General features: G+C 37.9%; 2 protein-coding genes across 7 annotated transcripts in view; one reads left to right on the forward strand and one right to left on the reverse strand.

Annotated features, from left to right (window-relative positions):
• The window catches only part of Lrba (LPS responsive beige-like anchor protein), a 583,194-nt gene that overhangs the window by 227,662 nt on the left and 332,352 nt on the right, over positions 1 to 23,180 (reverse strand). For all 6 annotated transcript variants that reach the window (XM_052180236.1, XM_052180237.1, XM_052180235.1 and 3 more), the window contains exon 40: positions 21,244 to 21,380. In XM_052180236.1, coding sequence (XP_052036196.1) covers positions 21,244 to 21,380 — 137 coding nt within the window. The remainder of the gene's footprint in view (positions 1 to 21,243; positions 21,381 to 23,180) is intronic.
• Positions 15,430 to 18,058, forward strand: Mab21l2 (mab-21 like 2). Its single transcript, XM_052180244.1, has one exon. The coding sequence runs from the start codon at positions 16,369 to 16,371 to the stop codon at positions 17,446 to 17,448; it is 1,080 nt and encodes a 359-aa protein (XP_052036204.1). The 5' UTR covers positions 15,430 to 16,368; the 3' UTR covers positions 17,449 to 18,058.

The raw sequence follows: 23,180 nt of genomic DNA on the forward strand, positions 1-23,180 counted from the left end.
TTAGATTAATCTTAATGTTAAATATTAAAGAAGAATGGAAAGCTGATGTCAGATTCAGATTTAAATGTTTTCACCATAGACTGTTTTGTAATACTTTGTATAAACATTATAGACTGTTACAAAAATTTCAAGTATAACTTGTTCTTTAATTAGTGAGAAAGAAAATATTACATAACCAAAACATAAGGAAATGAGCTTATAAAATATACCAAGTATTTCAGCATTTCCAAAATTAGACATCATGAATCACCATACAAAGCTGAACTCAGTTTACTTTTAGAGAATTCTATATCTGGTAAACGGCTTCCTCTTCCATAGCATGGTGGTTTTAGTTTTGTACAAAACAGCAGTACAAACCACAATGTTTCCTAAGTATAAGTACGTAGCACTTTATTAATTCCATTTCAATCCTGGAAAAAGCCAAGTTTAAATTTCAAGTTTTTAAATCTTATAATTTGCTACAAATTACTTGAGAAATGTCTAAAATTATTTTCTAAGGTAGTTTATCTCACAAACATTTTCCTAAAACTTACCTAAAGGTACTAACTGTCAAGCTCACGAGATCTCTCAGTGTTATCTGATCATGTCATAACATTTCAGAGTGAATGCCATGATTCTGTCCATCTCTCAGGGAAGTTAACAGGACTAGGGATGATGATACTTTTCAAAAAATTGCAGCAAGCAGGAGGACTGCAAAGAGGTCCAGCACAGCAGTGGATAGAGAGGATGGTGGGGGAGGGGGGGAGAGCGGGGGGGGGGGGCGGGAGAGCGGGGGGGGGGGGGGGGGGAGAGCGGGGACAAGACTGGAATGTGGGGAAAGAGGAAAAGTTGTGAGGGAACAGGGATAATGAGAGAGTGGATATAGGACACAGTTAAAGAGAAGGGGGAGAGCAGAGAAAGGAGAGAGAGAGAGAGAGAGAGAGAGAGAGAGAGAGAGAGAGAGAGAGAGAGAGAGAGAGAGAGAAGCAAGGAGAAGGGGAAGAGAGAGGGATAGCGGAAAAAGCTAGAAAGAAGGGAGAGTGCTGGCCATGGTGGGTCACACCTTCAATCCCAGGACTCAGAAGCCAGAAGAGGGTGGACCTCTGAGTTCCAATCAGCTTGGTCTACATAGTAAGTTCCATATACATAATCAGGGCTATATAAAGAGACTGTCTCAAACAAATAAACAGACAATGAAAGAGCAGGGAGGCCTGGGGAAAGGCAAGAAGTGGAAGAGGAAGAGGAGAAACAGTCCACGGAAAAGAAGAATTTGGAGTTTCTTGCGAAGACAAAAGTTGGTATGCAATGTAAGTCATTTCAGCTGTGAGAAGGCAGAACAGACTTTAAAAGCATGAACTACTGGGAGATGAAGTCTAAAAGAAAATAGAGTGGTAGTGACAATATATCCATAAAACTGCAATGGCTTTAAATAAAATCTACAAGACATGTTTTGGTACCTTCTCATTTTTAAATCAAATTCTGTAATCTCTGAGTTGGTTTACTAATACCTACATAACAAAAGGATATAGATATAGCTCAAGATAGACTGAGAACATTCTGACAAAGAGCTTAGAATATTACATGGCACAAAACAAGAGTGCAATTAGCAGTATGCTGACCATCTAATTTCAATTAAGCTTGGAAACACATTCTCATTACTCTACAAACATCACATTGATTATTGGAATGTGGTAACAGATCTCTAGGCCAGAGGACAACATCACAATTATCAACTGGTCTGTAGGCATTTATTAAACATGTGCTATGTACTTAGTCATCAAGTGCTACCAAGTAAATAAAAGAGCTGCCTTCCAACAACTTTCCATATTCAAAACATAATAAACAGAAAGGAATACACAGGAAGATAGCAGAGACAGCAAAAGTAAAAACACATGGTACGAAGTTGTTTGAGATTAATAATACCTAGGATAGTAAAAACAATAGTTCTTGGTGGGACATATGATAGCATCAAGGAAAGCAAAGGACTTCAGAATGGCAGCCAATAGAAATCTATTTTATTCAATTCCCCTTCATAAACCCCTATAAACAACACATAAGCATGAATTCTGCACAACAAATTAATACTGCTGAGTTTTTTTAAATTTTCTCTTTTAAAACTTTTTGCTGTTGTTGTTGTCGTTATTATTATTTTATATGCATGGGTTTTTAGTCTGCATGTATGTCTCTGTGCATCGCATGTGTACCTAGTGCTCATAAGGGCCAAAAGAGAGTATCAGGTCCTCTGGAACTATAGTCACAGGCAATTATGAGCCACCACATGGGTGCTTAAGAGTGAACCTGGATCCTCTAGAAGATCTCTAGAAGATCAGGCAGTGAGTGCTCTTAACCTCTGAGCCATCTCTCCAGCTCCCCTCTTCTATCTTTTATTTCTAATGCCTTTCAGAAACTCTATGGAAACCTACACTCTGGCAAGCCTTAGATGAAGTCCTCAGGCCACTGTAGATAGCTGCATCCTGGTTCAGTGAGGTAACCCTTAATGTAGGAAACTCCAGGAGAAAACCAATCTTAGTTCACCAGCACTACTTATAACTGTTCAAGTTGTTTTTTTAAATTTAGGTTAAAAGTTATTGACTGTATCACATTTTTGAATAAATTATTATATTTTTGGATGTATATTTTGTCAAAGGCACACATTAGCAAGCTTCACCTTTACTGCCCTATTCACAAAATGTGTCCAATAAAAATTAGAATTCTAATTGTACATGAGTTCTCAGCTTTATATTTTCCTGTAGTTCTGTCACAGTATCAAAAAAAAAAAAAATAGATGGCTAGAAAAAATAGGTGTAAAGATAATCTGAAATAGATTTGAATCAGAAGAATACAAATAGCCTCAACAAGGCAACACTAGACCTAAAGTATGTAATGTTGGTCAAGTTACTCAGTCTTCTGAATCTGAACCTGTACAATGATGACAACAAAATCTTATCTCTGAGTGTGTGTGAGAATTTATGAATTAATTGCAGGAAAACACTTATTAGTGGGTCTACAATGTGAAGAATGTTCATATGTTATTATATCAGGAGAATTTTGCCAGGATCTGGTTGGTAAATAACATGCTTTAATAGAAACAAATAATATATTAAAGAAGGGAGTTCGCAGAATAAAGGAGGTCGGTCAAGTAGCCAGAGTCAACAGAGTCGCAATCTGTGTGCTTAAGACATAAGGCATAGTGAGCATAAATATTTGTTTAAATATGTGAAGAGAAAGATATTTTAGATTTAACAAAATTTATATAGCTTCTAATCACCTTAAAGTGTCTTTAAAGGCAATCTTAATAGCAATAGCATGCCTATCACAGTACAGAACATGGATTCCCATCCATGGATTGTTCAGCTTGCATAAGTCACAGCTGATTGGACACAGTCCCTATGGGCATGCCATTTCATCCAGACTGGACGGTTCATTAGTCATAATTACTATAACTGTACAGCAGAGACTGCAGTTTTATCTCATCAGACATCTCTGATCAAGCTGCTTCAATCCTGCTTCATCAGCATGTGAAGTTACATTATCAGAGCTTTTTATTTTCCAATCGGTAATTAACACAGATTATGCTTTTTATCAAAACATGTATTTGGCCTTCACATTTAATAGCCAGGGCCCTGATCTGACCACTGTTTGACCTCTGGCATTACAAAAGCACCTAAACAATATGAATCATCAAATGAAATTCAGACTGTTGTAGCGGAAATTAAACAAAGAAAAGAACTGACCTGTGCTAAAGGCAAAAGCTGACTGCACTTATCGAAATCAAGACTAACAGTCTTTGCTTCTTATTAACCATTAAACTGCACACTAGAGGAATGAATGCATCATACATATTTATTATTTAGCACTGTCACTTCTAAAAGACTCACCACAATTAGTGTTTCTCTCAAACTGCATGCTACATAAAGAAATTTCCTATGAAGGTTGAAGACAAAGTAATTTAAAAAACCGTTCAGAAAGGTGAAAGAACAGACAGATGATAGACTTCACTGCATACTAAAGTGTAACATGCTCATTCCACAACAGGAAATGTCGCCAAACCATAGTTCAAATGTAGCATACTGAATGAAACTGATGTGTCAGGATTTTTTCCTCTTACAATTTCTTTTGGAGAACAATAGGGGACTAAAAGGCCCAGCTCACTATCTTCATGTGAAGTGTTCACTGTAGGGCACGTGAACAATCATAATCGACAGTTACAGGCAGGCACTGAGGCTGCAAAAATCCCAGAGTAATTAGTGTTGTCTGAACGCAATGACATCTGTGTTCTCATGGTTCTTCAGACATGTCAGGCAATAAGATGTATATGAAATAATATGACAAGCATTGCAAATGCCCTTCTAAAAGGTCTTACACTTTGGGGAACAGCTGAAGAAATAACACATGTCATCTTCTTTTGTAACCAATATATTTAAGATTAAAAGATCTAAAAAGATTTTTCTGAGCCATTCATTCCCTTTTTGTAGAGCATTTGTCCAGGATACAGCAATGTGCTATGAAAAGAATTTGCTTCTTTTCAAAAAACTTTCTTAATGTCTGTGATCCTGTGTAAGGTTGTATACAGCCCATTTCTGTCAGTGACAAAATTAGGATTCTTATTCTTTGAGAATATGAATATATATATAAAACAATCCATTGGCACTGTGTATAAAATAACTTGCAATTTATGGTAAATGCCTTAGGATCATGTTGACATTTTCTTTCTATAATGAGAGGTCATTTTGTTTGCATTAAGAAGTCTTTGTTTTAGGACACCTAAAGCTTTGTTTAATGGTGCCTATTGCTAAGCTCCCTCTTTCTAGGCTGCAGCAGTGGGCTTGAGCATGCACTTGCTCCAAGAAAGACATTAGTCATCATTAACAGAACCACTGACACCGAATCTAAGTGCCTCTCCACAATGACCAAGTGGCAATCATCTTTCTCTTACACTGTCACTGCTGATTAGGATTTTCTTTCATGAAAATTTAATTTGTTCCTTTTCTGCAGCTTTTTTTTATTCCAAAAAAAAAAAAAAACCACCCAATATATTAACGAAGGTTACAAATGTAGCGTGAGAAGTTCTACCTCTAATATAGAGAATGATACAGAAATTCTAAGGTTCTCAGGCTAAATCTTTTTACTTAAGCCAGGAAAATAGTCAATAGTTTATAAAAAGAAAAATAAACGTGATGATCCCAGAGGAATCTTGCATTAAGAATGTACAATATTTGAGGGCACGGAGGTGGAAGTGGGGGGGCACCCTCATAGAAGCAAGGGGAGGGGGTAGAAGATGGGGGTTAGGGGATAACATTTGAAATGCAAATAAAGAAAAAAACCAATTTTTAAAAAAAAAAAGAATCTACAAGCCCCAAAGGTACCTAACTCAAGGGATCTGAGTAAGACTTCCCTAAATACTAACTACATAATCCTAAAGCTTCTTAAAACACTTCTGGTAGCCATCATTCACAATTCGAAATTTGTCTATATCTTAAAATGAACCAGGATAGGAAGCTCACGCAGACATGCCACCATCAACTTAGGAAAATACTTTTAAGAACCAATACCTCCACTGTGTGTTAGCCTACTGGGTAGTGTTTTCTTTATGGGGACATGTAGTTGCTGGGGACAGACGGAAGTGATTCTTGTGGCTGTGCAGGGTGCCCAGGGCTAGATGATGCTACAGATTAAACTGGGGTCTGCAGAATGTCACAGTGTCAAACAAGATATCATAACGATAAGCTATTTAAGGAAGTTTAAAAAAACATTTACTTTTCTGTCTTACTTCAATTTGTTTAAAGTTTGTAGAAAATGTAAACATGTGATAATTTGCAAAGATCCTGGAACAACCCCAACCCCTAGCTATAAATATTATATTCTTTTATATTACTTATGTATTGAAACAAAACAGATTGGTTTAAATGTAAAATAATCTCAAAATTAGAATAAATCTAGCTTTTGTCGAAATTTGCTATATATTTGGGGGTCACATGAATAAAAAATGCATCTTCCTGATAACTATCTACATGAAATGCTTTAAAAACAAAAATTAATGCCATTTCTTTCTAAATTCAGAAATAATCATAATTCATCAAACTTTAACTCTCCAATCCTTATGTTTTACTATGAGAAATAATTTTAAAGGTTAAATAGCAACCACTTAGTTACATTTACAAAGATTCAATTCTCCCCTCTCCCACCTCATTTGTAATTGGTCTTCAATAAAAACGTTTAAAACTTAGGAGTTTCAATGTATTTGGAAACAATGTTTAATTAATTATATTTGGAGGCAGAACAATCACCAAAGAATAAATAAAGTCCTAGTCTAAAATAAAAGCAAAACCATATGACCTAACTTAAATATCTTTTTAGGCTATGCTTAGAGCTACTTGGGCCATTTTTATCTTTAAGTATATGATTCTGATACTGTAAATCATTAAAACCAAATGATTTTCAGAGTTCCACAAAAACATCCAAGTCAAAACTTCAAAAGGTTACAGCATTATAACTGCTTCCTACATTGCTGAATCTTATACATGTTCAAGAAGAGAAGTTTAGCCCTGTAACTTCAATTCCTCAACCTAAACCTCCCAGTCACTTGTCAGTTAAGGGTTGGGCGATTTATTGACCGCTCTGGATGCATACTGTCAGTGCTGAAGGAAATATGAGGGAAGGTTGTCGCTACTGTTCTGGAGCTCATTGATAATGACATACCTGCCTCTGTCACCCATTACCCATACTACAAACTACTTAGACCTAACTGAAAAATCAATAGCCTACTTGCGCCGGTTCCTGTGGCTGCCTCCTGTGATTGTCAGCTCCTGTCCAGGGTCAGCACTTACATGAAAGGGGCTGTGACTGCCTGATGCTTTCAGGACACCCTAACGATAGGAAACTAGCCAACAGAACAGTAAATTCTGTCTCCCTGCCCTCCTCATCAATTAGGCTTTGACTAGGCTTGCCTGTAGAAACCTGACCTTTTAAGTTTAGGTGAATATGGACTAGCTGAACACACCATTGCCCTTAGCACTGAGCCAGGAAATCTACTGACAGGTTAAACAAAACAGAAGGTTGTAACTGTCATAATTTGCATTGCACTTTCACGCCAACAAGGGTGTTATCAGTGGGGGCAAGCCCTGGAACACACAAGTCCAGCACCCTTAAGCCACACTACTCATAAATTTTCAAGTGAAGTGAGATAAAAACAAATTCACAAATAGCAATGCATTTCTCATCTCTTGGTCTTTTAGGTTTGCACTTTGCAAACCCACAGAGTGCCCATCAACAACTCTCCTGGTGGCCACCTGGCACTCCTAAATACACTGATGAAGGCCTTCCAATGAACTTAACAAAAAACTGAACTACTCAGCCATCCCCATTTAAGTGCTGTATCAGAGAGCAGCACTACAACCAATCACGAGACAGCCAACCACAGATTGCTGAGCTATATCTGACAATGAGGACAGTTAGATCACATGTTATTTTCTTGCATCACTTCGCTCCTACCAAATATCCACACGCTCAGGGAATTGCATATGTGGAGGAAGTGTTGAAATTACTTCCTACCATGACTCTCTGATACAGCATCTTTTACAGTTTGAGAGAAAACTAGGAACATCTGTAAAAATCAAAGATGTTAACACATTTACGCCTGTCAGATCTTCTGAGGAAAACAAGTGAAGAGCATGGGAAAGTATAAAAATGCCCTTCTTTAAGGACACATGTATGAGAGTCACTTCCCAGCTTGAATACATATTTTAATAAATGACGAATTTAGAAAATCAGAGTTTCATGAAGCCATTTCTCTAAACAGACACATTTTTAAATTAATGATAAACTTGAAGTCCTTTGGCTTCAAAAACTGTTTACAAAATAGAAATCTTCATGAAGATAGCTAAAGTCTATGTCCTTCATTACTTAGGAACAAGTCCCTACCAGTCATGCTCACACTTTCAAATACATCTTTATGAGAATACACAGCACACTTCATTGTAACAGTCTAGTTTTTACAAACAGCATCCTTAAACGTACTCTCAAGTTACTCCTTTGTTGACCTTCCCAACTATCTGTAATCGAAAATGGGTGATTTAAAAACAAACAAAAAAACTGGTCTGAAAAAAAAATCATCTATGATTTTTCTCTTAAAAACTTTCACAACCCTAAGCCACTACAACACTGAAAGGCAAAAATTTCACAGAAAGTATTCTGCTTAAAATAAACTCACCAAGTTCAACAACTTCTTTTATACTATTTGCTGCTAGCTCACACAGACACGAACGATCAATTAATTCAAAGCCCCCATTTTAAAACTGAAAATAGCTTACTGTGGTCTGTGTATTTGCACTCCTAGCACCAGGAAGGCTGGGGCAAGCCTAAGGTAAACGGTGAGACCCCATCTAACAAATAGTTTTTTAGGAAATGGGTAGAGATTGTGACTGGATGGGGGTCACCCAGACAGTTTTTGTTCCTCAAACTGATCTCCCTATTAACACTTACAAGAACATCCCTTTTATTTTATGTAACTAGTAGGTTATGTGACAGCAACAACCATACACTTTTAAAAAAAAAAATCTGTTTATATCATTCATTAGTATTTACAAAAAGTCTTGGATAGATTTCAGAAAATACTGAAAAATTTAAGAGTATGTAACAAAAAGTTACTATATAGAAATAAATGTTAGGGTTACAGGAGCTGGTGAGTCCAGCCAGAACCTTCCTGACCTTATTCGTGATTAACTATGCATCTGTGGCCTTGCAGGTCCTCTGTGTGCACCTAGCTGATAGCAGAGTGAAAGGGCATGGACAGTGTCTGCTCCCAGCAAGCAAATCACTTAGAAACAGTTAGAGCCACAGATCAAAGATTCTCCACTTTATCTACACTGATTTAAACCTACCAACTTGGATTTTGTCTACAGACAAAACAAGTTAGAGAATAACAGAATGACTCTTTAGGATCCAAAGATAACAAGAGAAGATAGAAACTGGAAAATTCAGAGAAGAAACAGACTGGCAGAATTTTATATCCATGGGCCAAAGTAGCTGTTTTGTCTCCCTGCTATATTTCAGATGGTTGTAGGAAAAAAGGTTTGCTTCCTTAGACCATCGAGCATTATTTCATTTCTACAACATAGATGTCTGAGGACCTTCTGTTGTTGTTTAGCTGCTACAAGAAATCAGAGAAACCTCTTCATATCACTTTTACTCTAACTTAAAATATCTAAAGGAAGATTATATTTTTAACATTTTAATTAAAGAATAGCTCATTCATTAAAAATGTTCTGCTATCTCGGAGATATTAGTACAAGTCTACTGCTACCAATGACAGATGGAGTACTATAAGACCACTGATCATACTATTGTATGGTATATAAACTGGCTAGTTTTCCTAAATTGTAATAAAAGCATACTCATATGATTTGCTTATCTAGTGCTATCAAACACAGGTCCTCAATATTATTACATATGACCTAAGAGAAATACGGAGCAAATTTAAAGTTCAATATATATTGAACTAAGTAGGCGAAAGTAATGCCAAAGTTTTCATCACTAAACTCATTAATATCTTCCATTAACATCTGATACTAAGCATAACAGGCAGTAGATGCAGGAATAGCATCAAAATCCCAGGACATAAACTGCATATAATGCACTTAAGTTGTAGTATTTTCATAAACATATCATAAAATGAATCTTCTGTTTTCTTTAGCATTAAATTTAGTACTGACTAATCTTGGTTTTTCTGTCTATCTTCTGAAAGTGAAATTAAATACAAGGTAAATGCTGTCCAAAGAGCAATCCTTATATTACATGCTCATACATTACAACTGTTAGACTTGGGCCTACTACTTGAATTCTTTTCTTTGAGATTACCATGAAAGCCAAAATTTATTAAAGCCAAAGTCATTTAGCAGGTAAAATTTAATATTTTATTCACAATACTGTTTTAATTGATTCAAATTTTTGTTTAAATAAGAAAAGAAAAAGATAGTAACAGAAAGAAACATATCCAACTTTTCAGAACAGATGCTTATTGTATGGGAAGATAGAAGATAAATAACTAAAAAAAATAACATATACCTTTAAAATAAGCTAAACAATTTCTGGATAATGTTGAAAACATGGAGAGCAATATATCAAAGTTCAAAGTCTTGCCACGTTTGCTTCTGTGATCATGTTTTACCCCTGGCTCTTGTACAATGGTTTTTAATCTTTCTGTGAGGCAAAGGCCATTTCCACTTGCCAAGCAGAAGTTTCTGACATTAGTACTCAGTGTATATCTCAGTGAAATAAAATTATGTGTAGTTTAATATGGTACACAATTGGATAGCTATTACTCAACTTGGGAGAAAACTTAACATATTATATTTTCAATCTTCTCATCTTGATGCCAGGATCATAAATAGACTAGTCTAATCTGAGGAAATATCACAGCAATGTAACCAGTATAATGGAAGGTATATTGAAAACTCAGTATGTCCACCAAACAATACCCATAAAAAGTACATAAAACTGCTGTGTTTTTCAGTACCTTTCAATAGGTTTGCTGTGGAAAGTCAAAGCTATCACTTTACCTGACAGAACATTGTCTTTAGTTCATACTGTTTAAATGCAAACAATACCCCTGGGTTACCAATCAAAGAGATGCGAGGATTTTCAGCTGTTTTAAAGCTAGTTTACGAAATAGAATGAAGTATTTCAACAGAATGCTTGACCATTTAAAATAATTAATAAACAATAAAAATAAAGTACTCAAAGCAAAATTCAATAACTGGGTATTACAAATTAATCCCAGAGTAGTAATTATTACTACCTTAAAAACATTCTGAAGAAAACGTCAGAGTTTTAGAAAAGTCACTTCAGTTGCCAGAGAATGACATATAATAGTAAAGAAGACTATAAATAGTAAAATATCCATAATTCTTAGAATCTCTTGCACATATTTAAATTCAGTTACTTCTTCAAAATTCCATCAAACCAGCACTAACAAACCATGTTTGAGTAATCTATTTTCTTTCCAGCTTCTACTGATAGCTTTTAAAATCAGAGAATAGTTTATTTCGGAAATCATATTTTGAGCACAATATTATAAATTTGTATTCCAAGAATCGAGTATTTTTATAATTATATCAATTAATTCAATATATAAAGATTAAAATTGAATCACTGTATAAATAGATGCATAGATTTTTGAAAGTTACATCAGAGATTAAGAATATATACAGGTGAAAACAGAGTACTTCGCATTCTGAAAAGTTTAAGTAGTTCAGAGACTTCTTAAAAAGAAAATAATTTAATTATTTCTTGACTGTTTCTAAAATGTTTTCAGGAAATAGAGATCATATCATATAAGGCCTGTGTACTCCTTGAAAAGACTGTTAGAATACTGTATATTTCTATATACCATAAAATATATACCTTTTAAGTCTCACTAATCTGATAACGTAAGAAATGCACTGAAGTTTAATCTAGTAAACATATCTTTAAGAAAAGATCAGTCCAGAATAAAACAGTTTAAGGATTCTGTACTCAGTGCAAATGTAAACAGGATTATAACTGCCAGACACACTGAAGCCCTGACTGTACCATTCCTTAGCTCCAGCTGAACTGCTGCGTCCGTCGCCCAGGTCCACAGTCATCCTGGGGCAGCAGCTTCCTCGGCCATGCAGGGACATATAGAAAGGACACTCGAAGGGCATTAGCTTGCTTTTTTTCTCCCAGACTGTTTTCCCCAAATGGAATGCAGGATTCTTCCTCAAAGCACTTAAGTTGAGGCCAAGTCAATGCTAAGTGAAAATATAACTGAATTCTCTAGGCAAGAAAGTTTCATAAATGGGTTATTTACTACCTTTCAAGAAAACTTTGAAAAAATCCAAGTCCAACATTATTTACGATAAAATACTATAAGGCTAATACTCTAGCCTAATTGCCTATTACTTTTCAACTGGAAGAATTCTCAGCTGAAGTACTCTGTAGGCTCACCACCTGATCACAGCACTATTCTCACACTCAAGTCTTGAGTCCTAATTTTAACTGTAAAAAAAAAAATCCCTCAGGTTTAAATACAGTAATATTCTTTCAAAGAATTTGTAAAAGTAGGTAACTTTTTAATTTCCAAATTACAGCTCACATTGGTTTTGGTTGAAGAAGGGCATATTCACTATGTTTATTTAATTATGACCAAGTAAAAATAAGATGTAATAAGGAGTAACTTATGCTTCTGACTGCTTTCTGAACCTTAAATACCCACATATCTCAAAAGCTAGTGGAGTAATTGGTCTAACCGGACTCAAGTTTTAAAGAAACAAACTAATGTTTTAAACATGCACATATTTTAGTTTATAGTTACTAAAAACATGCCCCCCTCAATACATTTCTAGATGCCTCTATTGTAATGACAGAAAATGTTAGGTCCAGAGAAGTCTGAAGGCTCTGCATTACCCATAATCCAAGGTGGGGAGGTGGGGGGGACCACCCTCCATGCCCTCCTTCCTTTCAGGAATGTCTTGCAGCCAGCCAGCCCAACACCACAGTTCTGGGCAGAAGCATGCTGATATTGGCACTGCCTAAACCAAACAAACAAGATGTTTAACAGTCAAATAAAATGTCCTGCAGTCTCCCTAATGAATTTGTCAGGGACCATCAGATTTCACTCCCCCTCCTTTGCCTCATTAACTCAAGTATGATGAGACGGATTATAACAAGAGAATACAGATCAATCGGTCTGAAGACTTGAAGTGGCTTTTAGCCTCTAGAGTTTCTTTCTCTCTCGTCCCCTTAATAGAACACCACATCTCCTGCAGAAGGAGCTGCCACTTCGTTTTAATACACCATCAAGGAGCTGCTGATGGACTTCTACACCAACATACATAAAAGCAGAGGTGACAGGGGCTCTTCAATTATAGCCTCCTCAGATACCATTTCCCCCTTCAATTATTCAACCAGGGATAGGAGCCTCAAACAGCAGAAAGCTGCTCTCTCAGCCCAGGCAGAGAGGTAAGGGGGAGGGGGTGCAGTGTTTGCTGGAAGTGTTTAAGTTTATTGCTCAAATGATGTTTCTAATTAGCACCACAGCGATAAATTAAAGTCGCCTTTGTTTAACTGATTTATTATTTACTAGAGCATCTACCTTAGACAGGGTAAATTGGTAATGAATTGTTTTTAAATCAAAACATTTGTAACGTTTTATCATCCTTGCCTCTAGGAAGAAGTGGAGAAACGGTAGACAAGGGTGTGAGGAAACTTGCTCAGACTGGCAGAGGTAAATGCAATGGGCGCTAGTGTCCTGCAGCGTGACGATGTGGCAGGCAGAGCTGGTACAGCCAGCATCACAAGGGCTCCTACAGGCGTCTCTGGCCGCATTCATGCTGCAGACCTGGCCCCTGGAGGATGTGGAGGAGCTCTGCATCTGGGCCTTGCCACCAGTTCCAGCCCAGCACTGTTTGTGGGATTTGTTCCAAGTTTCTTTTCCCTACGGTCCCATACTCCACGGGAGTGCACCCCTCTGGCCTGTAACAAGTCCTAGGCAGGGGCTATAGAACGCGCTAGTTACCCGGTCTGGGTCCTCCCTGAACAGCGGTTTCCCGCCGGCCCTTCCGCAGCTAGGGCCGCAACTAGCCGCCAGTAGCGCCTTCACCCTTAGGAACGCCCAGGAAACTACTGTCTCGGGTCTCCTAGACGCTTACTTTGCAAGGTTCTTCCCAACTCCTCCCTACTTAAAATGGCCCCCAAGCGATAAATCCGGCTTGATTTAAAAAAGAAAAACCCAAATACCCTTAGAAAGGAGCTTTAGCATCAAGGTGGAGGCGGGTCAGGTCTCCAGCCCTCTGGACCACCAAAGACTAAGGACGAAGGAAGGGATAGGGATCCAAGCATTTCATGCCAAGTAGAAAGAAACATTAGCTTTCCAGATAGCAACTGAATTCAGGTTCTGGTAGGTTTCAAAAATGCAAGTCAAACTCTCCTATGGGGTTTTACAAAAGTTATACATAGCTTTCTTGCAAATCAGGCTAAAGATTTTATTTCCCCTATGCATTACCCCCGGCATAAAAATTATCTGCCAAATCAAACTAAAAATAGCCCTTAACTACCTGAGTGTATTAAAACAACTGAGACCCCCTGCCCCGACATATTAAATACTGAGGTAAACTCCCAGTAACAAGTCAGTCACCTTGCTGCAGCCCTTGTTTTTCCAAAAGTCCTACAAGGCAACAATCACACAGCTTGTTAAGGATAATACATTTTCTAATGAACAAGACTGACTGAGTTTTAGTGAGATGCAGGGGAGGAGAAAGGCCATCTGGGTAATCAATAACAGGAAAGTTATAGATTTTTGTCCCATTCAACTCCTTTAAAAGCAAGAATCAATTATGAAAATAAAATTATTCTAACCTAGGACTGCCTGAGAATATGTTCATACTTAAAGTCACAGTATTAAAAAATTAAGAAAGCTTGAATTCAGGATCAATTTTTCTTTCCTTCATCTTAGGTCTAAACTATTTTAGTAGCTTATTTTAATTAGCAAGTATAACCAAATGATGTATATTAATATAAATTTACATTGTTTCTCAAAACTCTCATATTTTCTCTCTAGTTATTGGTTAGTTCTTGTAACAGTAAAATAATGACACAAAGTTACCTAAATCTAAATTATGAAATAAGGATCAAACAACACATCTGGCCTAGTTTTTGTTTTGCTCTGCATTTTAACAGCATATGGAATTACTGACATAAATAGAGATTTATGGTTGTAGACTGCCATCTTATACCCTCCCTTACACATACACAGCAATTGCTACAGCTCCTGGCAACAGTGGGATGGGAGGGAAAGAGAAGGGGAAAAAACCTACAAAATTTAAGTCCTTTCCCAAGCTCCCCTTCCTGCTCCCACTTGCCTTCAAGCCAAAGACAGTGTGTTGGAGTCTGCACCTTCTGCAGAATGTTCAGAGAATTAAAAACAAAAGTGTAGCTCACTAAAACCACTACTACTTTCCAGGCAATTGATTCAGCCATACCCAGAAGAACCCCTCTATAAAGCCTCTCCTTCTCTTCATTGTAAGAAAAGAGGATAAAAAGAAGATGGGACTATCAAACGAGTGAGAGCATTTGACTTCTGTCTTGTCCTATTTTCTTACTCCCCCACCTTCCCTTTATCAAGTGCAGTGTGATGGCTGCTATGGTTCCAAGCTTGTCTTCTCTCTCTCTCTTTTTCTCTCGGATTGGCTAAAGCACTGACAGCTTGCATAGGGATTGTAGGAACTGAAGCTCCACCCCCTCACGATGGCCCAGAACCATTCATAAACTAAGGGGAGAGAGAGAGAGAGAGAGAGAGAGAGAGAGAGAGAGAGAGAGAGAGAGAGAGAGAGAGAGAGAGAGAGAGAGGAGAGAGGAGAGAGGAGAGAGGAGAGAGGAGAGAGGAGAGAGGAGAGAGGAGAGAGGAGAGAGGAGAGAGGAGAGAGGAGAGAGAGAGGTGGGGGAGCTGGTATCGGAGGACAAGGGGGTGAGGTAGAGACTGCGCACACAACCCAGAGGAGAGGAAAAACCCGGACTCCTTAGAATTGCACACCAGATACAACGCAAGCAACGACTTAGTCACACTAAATAGATTTTGCTAGGGCCAAAAGTATAAATAACAAGGCAGAAAAGAATATCAAACAACTTGCAGCAGTTTGCACCTAGAGAAAGGCAGGAAGAACCCACCACAAACAAACCAACCCAATCCCAACAACGCCTCCAGTAGGAAGCCAGGAAAACTGCTACGACACAACCCCCTGAGAAGAGAGGAGACTAGCACGCTGCGACAGCGGGGCGGCTGCAAACCTCAGAGTGCGCTGCGGCCTGAGCTGTACTTCGCCGCTCTCCCGGCATTAATTACATCCTTCACTTTCCTTTTGGGGGAGGGTAAGGAAGGCATCACCTACGCTGAGTGAAGGCATCCAACCATCGAGGAAGAAGTTTCAGAATGAACCACTGAATGTTTTGTTCTTTTTTTAAATTTACTTTGGCACTTATAAGACTTCATTTCCAGATATTTGGGCAATCGTGGCTGCTGCGGACATCTAAGCCTAGCCTCTTGGTAACCTAATTTTTTTTCTCTCTCTCTCTCACTATTTCATCCATCTCTCCCGCACAAGGAGAGATTGGTCTTTATTTTTGCAGGTACTTTTCCCCCAAAATAATATTCTTTCTAATTTTCTGCGGAAGAAAAAAAATTCCAAAGAGGGAAAAGAAAAGGCCAGCCGGCTATATCATCAGCCGGTCAGCCCAGGTGGAAAGCAAGAGTGAAATTGGGGCTTCAGGGGGAACGCACCGCCTTTCCACAGCCGCAGGGCCACCACCAGTGCGTGAGCCTTGGATCCCTCAACGTATTGCGAGACGCCGGTGTACAGCCCGGACCTGTGCCCCAACATGATCGCCGCTCAGGCCAAGCTGGTTTACCAGCTCAATAAATACTACACCGAGCGCTGCCAGGCGCGCAAGGCTGCGATCGCCAAGACCATCCGAGAAGTCTGCAAGGTAGTGTCGGATGTGCTGAAGGAAGTGGAGGTGCAAGAGCCGCGCTTCATCAGCTCTCTGAGCGAGATTGACGCCCGCTACGAGGGGCTGGAGGTCATCTCGCCCACCGAGTTCGAGGTGGTACTCTACCTCAACCAGATGGGAGTCTTCAACTTCGTGGACGACGGATCTCTGCCCGGCTGTGCGGTGCTCAAACTAAGCGACGGGCGGAAGCGGAGCATGTCTCTTTGGGTCGAGTTCATCACAGCGTCTGGCTACCTCTCTGCACGCAAGATCCGCTCGCGGTTCCAGACACTGGTAGCCCAGGCGGTGGACAAGTGCAGCTACCGGGACGTGGTCAAAATGATCGCCGACACTAGTGAGGTCAAGTTGCGCATCAGGGAGCGCTACGTGGTGCAAATCACCCCAGCGTTCAAGTGCACCGGGATCTGGCCTCGCAGCGCGGCACAGTGGCCTATGCCCCACATCCCCTGGCCCGGCCCCAATCGGGTGGCGGAGGTCAAGGCCGAAGGGTTCAACTTGCTCTCCAAGGAGTGCTACTCGCTGACTGGCAAGCAGAGCTCCGCAGAAAGCGACGCCTGGGTGCTGCAGTTCGGTGAGGCGGAGAACCGCTTGCTCATGGGCGGCTGCAGAAACAAGTGCCTCTCGGTGCTGAAGACGCTGCGGGACCGCCACCTGGAGCTGCCTGGCCAGCCGCTCAATAACTACCACATGAAGACGCTGCTGCTGTACGAGTGCGAGAAACACCCGAGGGAAACGGACTGGGACGAGGCTTGCTTGGGCGACCGTCTGAATGGCATCCTGCTACAGCTCATCTCCTGCCTGCAGTGCCGCCGCTGCCCTCACTACTTTTTGCCCAACCTCGACCTCTTCCAGGGCAAGCCTCACTCGGCCCTGGAGAGCGCTGCCAAGCAGACCTGGAGATTGGCCAGGGAAATCCTCACCAATCCCAAAAGCTTGGACAAACTATAGAGTGCTGCCGACTGCGTGGAAAGCAACATAAATGGGCATGCTCTCTCAGAGCACACAACAACAGCAAAAACTTTTATGTAAATCACCTGAAAGAACCGGAGTAGGCAGAAGACATCCTAATTAAGAAGCAAACAAAAGAGGGCAAACCAACCAATCCCCCCAAAATCACATTCTTGAACAAAAAATGATCGTTTCCTTCCAAACAATGTGAATTTAAAGATCGCACAAAAGAAGCAATCCGGCTTTGCCAACACAAAATGAAACCCAAGGTACATTTTTCAAATCAATGTATAGTAGCTTCCCCTCTTTTCCTTCTTTACACCCGCCCCTCCTTGTTTTGAGTTGCTTGAATGATTGTCACCAAGTGAAAATAATTATTTAACTATATGTGAAATTTCTTTTACAAAGTTTTAATGATGTGAAATGTGTCTCAGTGCCAATGTCAATGTGCCCCTGCTTCCTCTTTTTGCACCTCTCCCCCACCCTAAAATGTCTTGTTGAAACCAGTAAACCAGTAATAAAAATATTACTTTACATTGTAATTGGCTGCTTGCGGATTGTTCTTGAATGAAGGCAGATGAGATCACTTTCTAACTTACAAGATGTGAACTTGAACTAAATACAGGAAGCTTTCTTTTGAACTCTGATTTGAAGACTTAAAAATCCTTAGTAAAAAGTAAAAGAAGAATTTAATTCAATATAACATATATTTTATGTTTAACAGCAATATTTAAAAAAAGAAAAGTGTGAAACAATATATTATTAATCCTGAAATTAAAAAAAACCTATTCAAAACTTTTCCACATTACATCGGGTATTTTTAATGCTGTAAGGCTTTAAATCCAGTTCAAAATGTTTTTAAAATTCTTTTTAAAGAATGACGCCATTTTATCTTTCTTCAACTATTCTTTTTAGGTTTCAACTAGTAGTAATAATAAATAAAATTAGCAAGTAAATCAAAGACACTAAAAATAATAAAATAGTCACTGCAGTATTTCTCTGCTCTAGCAACTGGTAATATGAACAATTCAGATTTATAACTACTTTGTTTTTTTTAATGATTTAATTATAAATGCAATAAGCATGACCATTTAATAAAATTTCAAAAATTATTTTGAATCTACTTATATATAAAGATCTTAAAACTATTTTATGACCTAAACAATTACTCTAAAAATTTAGAAATAGGAAAAGTAACTTCCATAGTCTGCTTTCTCAGGTAACAATCCCACAGACTCATTTCATGTTTCAACTCTGATAAGATTTCTTTTATATGCAATAAAATAACTGGAATAAAAAATAATTAGTAAAACTGAAACTATCCTAAACTGGTTTGTTTCTTTTCTGGCCAAAGGTCAAGATTTGATCATGTGAAGTAAAGGAACAGAATATGTTAAAATACTACTTCTAATGTTTAAATTTTATTCTCTAAATTAATCTATTTTTCAATGTCTTTTTAATCTATAAATGAAAGATATAGAAGAAAATGTAAAAGACAGTTTTTCTGGTGAGAAGTCTAGGTGGGGGAGGGGTGTGTGGTGCTAAGAACAGGAGGACTAAGATTACTGAGCCCAGGAAGCTCCTCAGGCTCTGAAGTACCAGGTCACTTGACAGAACAGGCATAAGCTCTAGGCTGCCCTGGGAAAAATAATTCTGTGTCAAAAATATAAGCTTAAGGGCAACCTTCTCTGAAAATACCTTTGACCTTTCAATGTACATAGTACTCTGTGTGTGTGTGTGTGTGTGTGTGTGTGTGTGTGTGTGTGTTCTTGTAAAAATAAAAACAAACTCATTAATTCAGTGCACTCACTAATTATTTTAAACAATAAAACAATTTATCCTTTTAAGAAAAAGGCCTGAATTTTAAGATAAACTTCAAAGGAATATGTTTGGAAATATAAAACAATAGTTACTCAGAGGTGTACACACATCATTTAAGGCACAGTATTTGGTTTAAAAGGTTAAAACGCTTTCTTAAAAAATGACTTATGCATTCGAAAAAAGCATTTCTAGCATGAAACAGCACTTCTCCAACTAGTTTACAAAAGAGTTATTAAGTATTGACAAGAAAAAAAAATTCCCAATTTGATATCCTTACATCCTTATTTAATGCAAGTTTTAAAAAGGTTTTTGATGTTAAAAATGTTGTAATTAAGAAAAGTGCTGGTATTTACAATAAAAATATCTTTTAGCATTAATATCAATATTAAATCAAAGATTCTATCAATAATTTGCTGAAGTTAATTTCAAGTATGTTGATGTCTGGAGAACTACATTGCAGTACAAGACAAATTTCTAGATTAAGGAAAAATATTTTATGTTTTACAAGCAACAGAGAAAGAAAGCTAATTTAATTATGCAACATAAAGACAAGGAAAACTTAAAAGCTACAGCTTCCTATAAAAGAACAAATAACTTCAAAGAACCTGTTCTCAAAGGTAAAGATCTTAATTTTGAAAAAGGTTGTTAAACAACATTGATCAGATTTTAGATTTTAAACTATGTTTGTTCCAAAAGTATAGTAAACAATTATGAATGAATTCTCAGTCTCTCTGAAGTTCTGAAGCATCAGGAATCAAGAGTTTAAGTAATTTTGGTAACCTTTTATAATGAATTTATAACAAATTTTCAGATGCTTTAGCCATGAGACAAACTATAAAACATTTCTAGGTGATAAAATTTCAGAATTCAACTTTCTCCGTACTGGATTCACTGATTTATCTAACTGCAAACAACCAGTTCTCTCACAGCTTTCTTTTCATGTGAACTTTCTCCAGCAAGTTCTCCCTGAATACAGATAGTGATATGGAAACAAAGTACTAAAGTAAACATGTCTGAAATAAATGATTTGTCTGTAAAGTACAGAAAATCATAACATTTTTTCTCAAAAGTTTTTTAGAAATACTTCCAAATTATAAAGATTTCACAATTCCACATGATTCCAAAACTGAAGAGAAATAGAATACGTGCATACCGTATGTGTACACATACACACACACACACACACACACACACACACACACACACACACACTACAAGCCAGTAAAATTAATTATTCCATTTTAAACCACTACTCTTTCTACAGGACACTTACTTGGTTATTTTTCAATAAACTGCTTTGTCTCAGAACAAATTATACCACTTACTTTCATAAAATCAACATTATTTTGTCTTTATGACTATGTTAAAAAACAGAAATGTTTTCTAAGTAAAGTAAAACTGCCATGGTCTGAAAAGTAATCAAAATACCTTCGAAAGGGGAAATTACATTTTTATTTAAGAATAGGAAATTATTCAGTGCCTTGTAAAAGCTACCACAGGTAATGGGAAACAGAGGTATCACACTCTGGTAGAATATGCTCATGTGCACCAAAGAATAGTAAGCAATGGGGACAAAGCAAGGATAATGATATATTGGTGTTATATCCAGAAAATATAAAGGCTAATAAAACAATTCTACTCTCAAACTCACTGAAATTTTGTTGCTTAATTCACCCTGGACCCTTTCAGGCAGAATATATTTATAGACAATGTTCCCTGAGGTCTCTTCTCCTGAAGAACTAATGATAAATGCAATTAAGTGGGAATTGTTTTTGAATTTAAATGAACATCAGTAGTCTAACAAGATGGTAAAAGAGTCTTAAGCTAGAACTGATAACTGTTTTATAGTAATCAGTGGCAGTTCTGCGTAAGCTTTGAACTAAGCTTACGAGATTTTACCAATTCCAGTTTTAATTTGTAGAATGCATTATCCCATAATAACAAAATAAATAAATTCCCTCGCCATCTTCTCACCTTTGGGTCAATTTTCTTGAAGTTGGGATCCTCTTCATCCACCTCAAAATAGAGTTCAGAGGAGGTGACAGAGAGAGTGCCTTTTACTACAGCAGAGGGGGCCACAAGCTGAGCTGGCGTGCTCAGGCTAACAGGACCTTCCAAGAGAAAAAGATAAGCCATAGAAGTTACAATCAAATCTTTAAAAACTCAACTTTGCCAAAAAATAATATTTAATTTTTGAAAATTCTTACTTGTAAGCACATTGCTGAGCTCTACACTTCTCTATCCTGAAGCTATCTCTGAAGATGCAAAGTTAGGGTTCTCATACTGTAAGATTCCTAACAGGCAGTTAAGGACAATAGTAAGCTAAGAAGCAGTTATCTTACAGGGAGTGTTTAAAATGTTGGTCTACTCTCTAGGTAAGAAGGAGGCTCTGCCGAAATAAGTACATCCACGGTCCATTTAGAAAGCCAGCCTCAGGCTGCCAACAACATGGAATAACAACCAGGGGCAAGGAGGCCTCAGTAGGCTTCCAAGGCCAGAGGTGACTTAGACCTTGGCTGAGACATGAACACAAAAGACTAGCTTCATGAGTGGAGCGTGTGGGATCCTCTGACAGACCATCTTCTGGGGGTAAAGACTCTGCACCAGTTTAATACAAACAAAACCTCTTCTATGGTAACTTTCCCTCCATACAAGAGTGGTAAAAATATTTCTTTTCAAAGTGTCCTTTCTACTGTTAAATATTGCTCAGTGCCTCCAAATCTAATATTAGTGTAGTTCAGGGACTCTGGGAGTAAACAGCTGGAGGGTGGGTTTCCAAGTGAATGAATTTTTATTGGAATAATCAAATCTCCACAGGGCTTATCAAAGAGACAAATCAGACTGCTACTGAAAACAATAGATGTGCTATAGACAGAACAGCTTAAAGTACATTAGAGCTAGCCCTAAAATAAGCTGAATATAATTAAATAATACATATATACCTAGAGATAGATTCAAAAATAATTTGAAATTCTACAATTTCTCATTGTACAAATCCTGTATTAAAAAAAAAAAACAGTCAAAGAGAAGAGTGGCATTTGTAATTCTGAATTAATATAGTGCCTGTAAACAAGGTGCACCTATTCAGGTAATCAATGGAAGAATAAGTGTTTCAAAATTCAGATGAATTGACATTTCCATCGATTGTTTGAAGTGCGATGGTCCTTAATCTCACATCAATCTTAATGTGTGCCAGTAGGACAATAGAAGGGATGCTCTGCAGAGATCAGAGCAGGTTTGCCCTCTATTCCCAATGTACAATGCATTGTGTTTGCAGATGGGGAACAGAGGCTTCAGAGCAGCCATGATTTCCCAAAGCTCATCCCTGTAAATGGATGGAATAAGCAGCTATGTGTTCTTTTGCTGTCTCCTTTTGCCCTCTGTACATTAGCATGTAATCCTGAGAAGAAATAACATTTTTTCAATCATTCTCAGACATTCAATTACAGGGTAAGCAGACAGCTGCAGAAGCTGGGGCAGCCTGGGTTCTACAGAAGACCCCTGACAATTTCCACTTCATTTCTAACCCATACCACTTTATTAGTGTGGATTACTTCTTAATCCCATTGCCACTGTCAAGATTATATAATTAAACTTCCTTTCACCTCTATTACTGTGAGAACATATCGTTAGTCATAAGAATGGAGGTAAAGTAAAAAAGGAGATGGATAAACAGATGTGAAAGAAAATACCAGGAAAACAGCATCCGCCTTAACAAACGCACTCCGGTTAATTTTATTTTATGTTGAGAGGTTTATGGTCATCAAACAGGGTAATCAGCCTCCAGCTTTGTTTTCATATTGCATGACAGCACAAGGTTGGAGGTATATTGCTGAATAAAAGCTTTCAAATGCTTATTCTCTTAAATTCACTGCAATAAAAACTATGTAATTTTCACATATAGAAACTGT

This window comes from Apodemus sylvaticus, chromosome 4 (genome assembly GCF_947179515.1).
Source record: "Apodemus sylvaticus chromosome 4, mApoSyl1.1, whole genome shotgun sequence".
Taxonomy (NCBI): Eukaryota; Metazoa; Chordata; class Mammalia; order Rodentia; family Muridae; genus Apodemus; species Apodemus sylvaticus.

Bases quoted from the DNA above. Each gene is read 5' to 3' on its own strand.
- Mab21l2 (XM_052180244.1), top strand. From the start codon at position 16,369: ATGATCGCCGCTCAGGCCAAGCTGGTTTACCAGCTCAATAAATACTAC.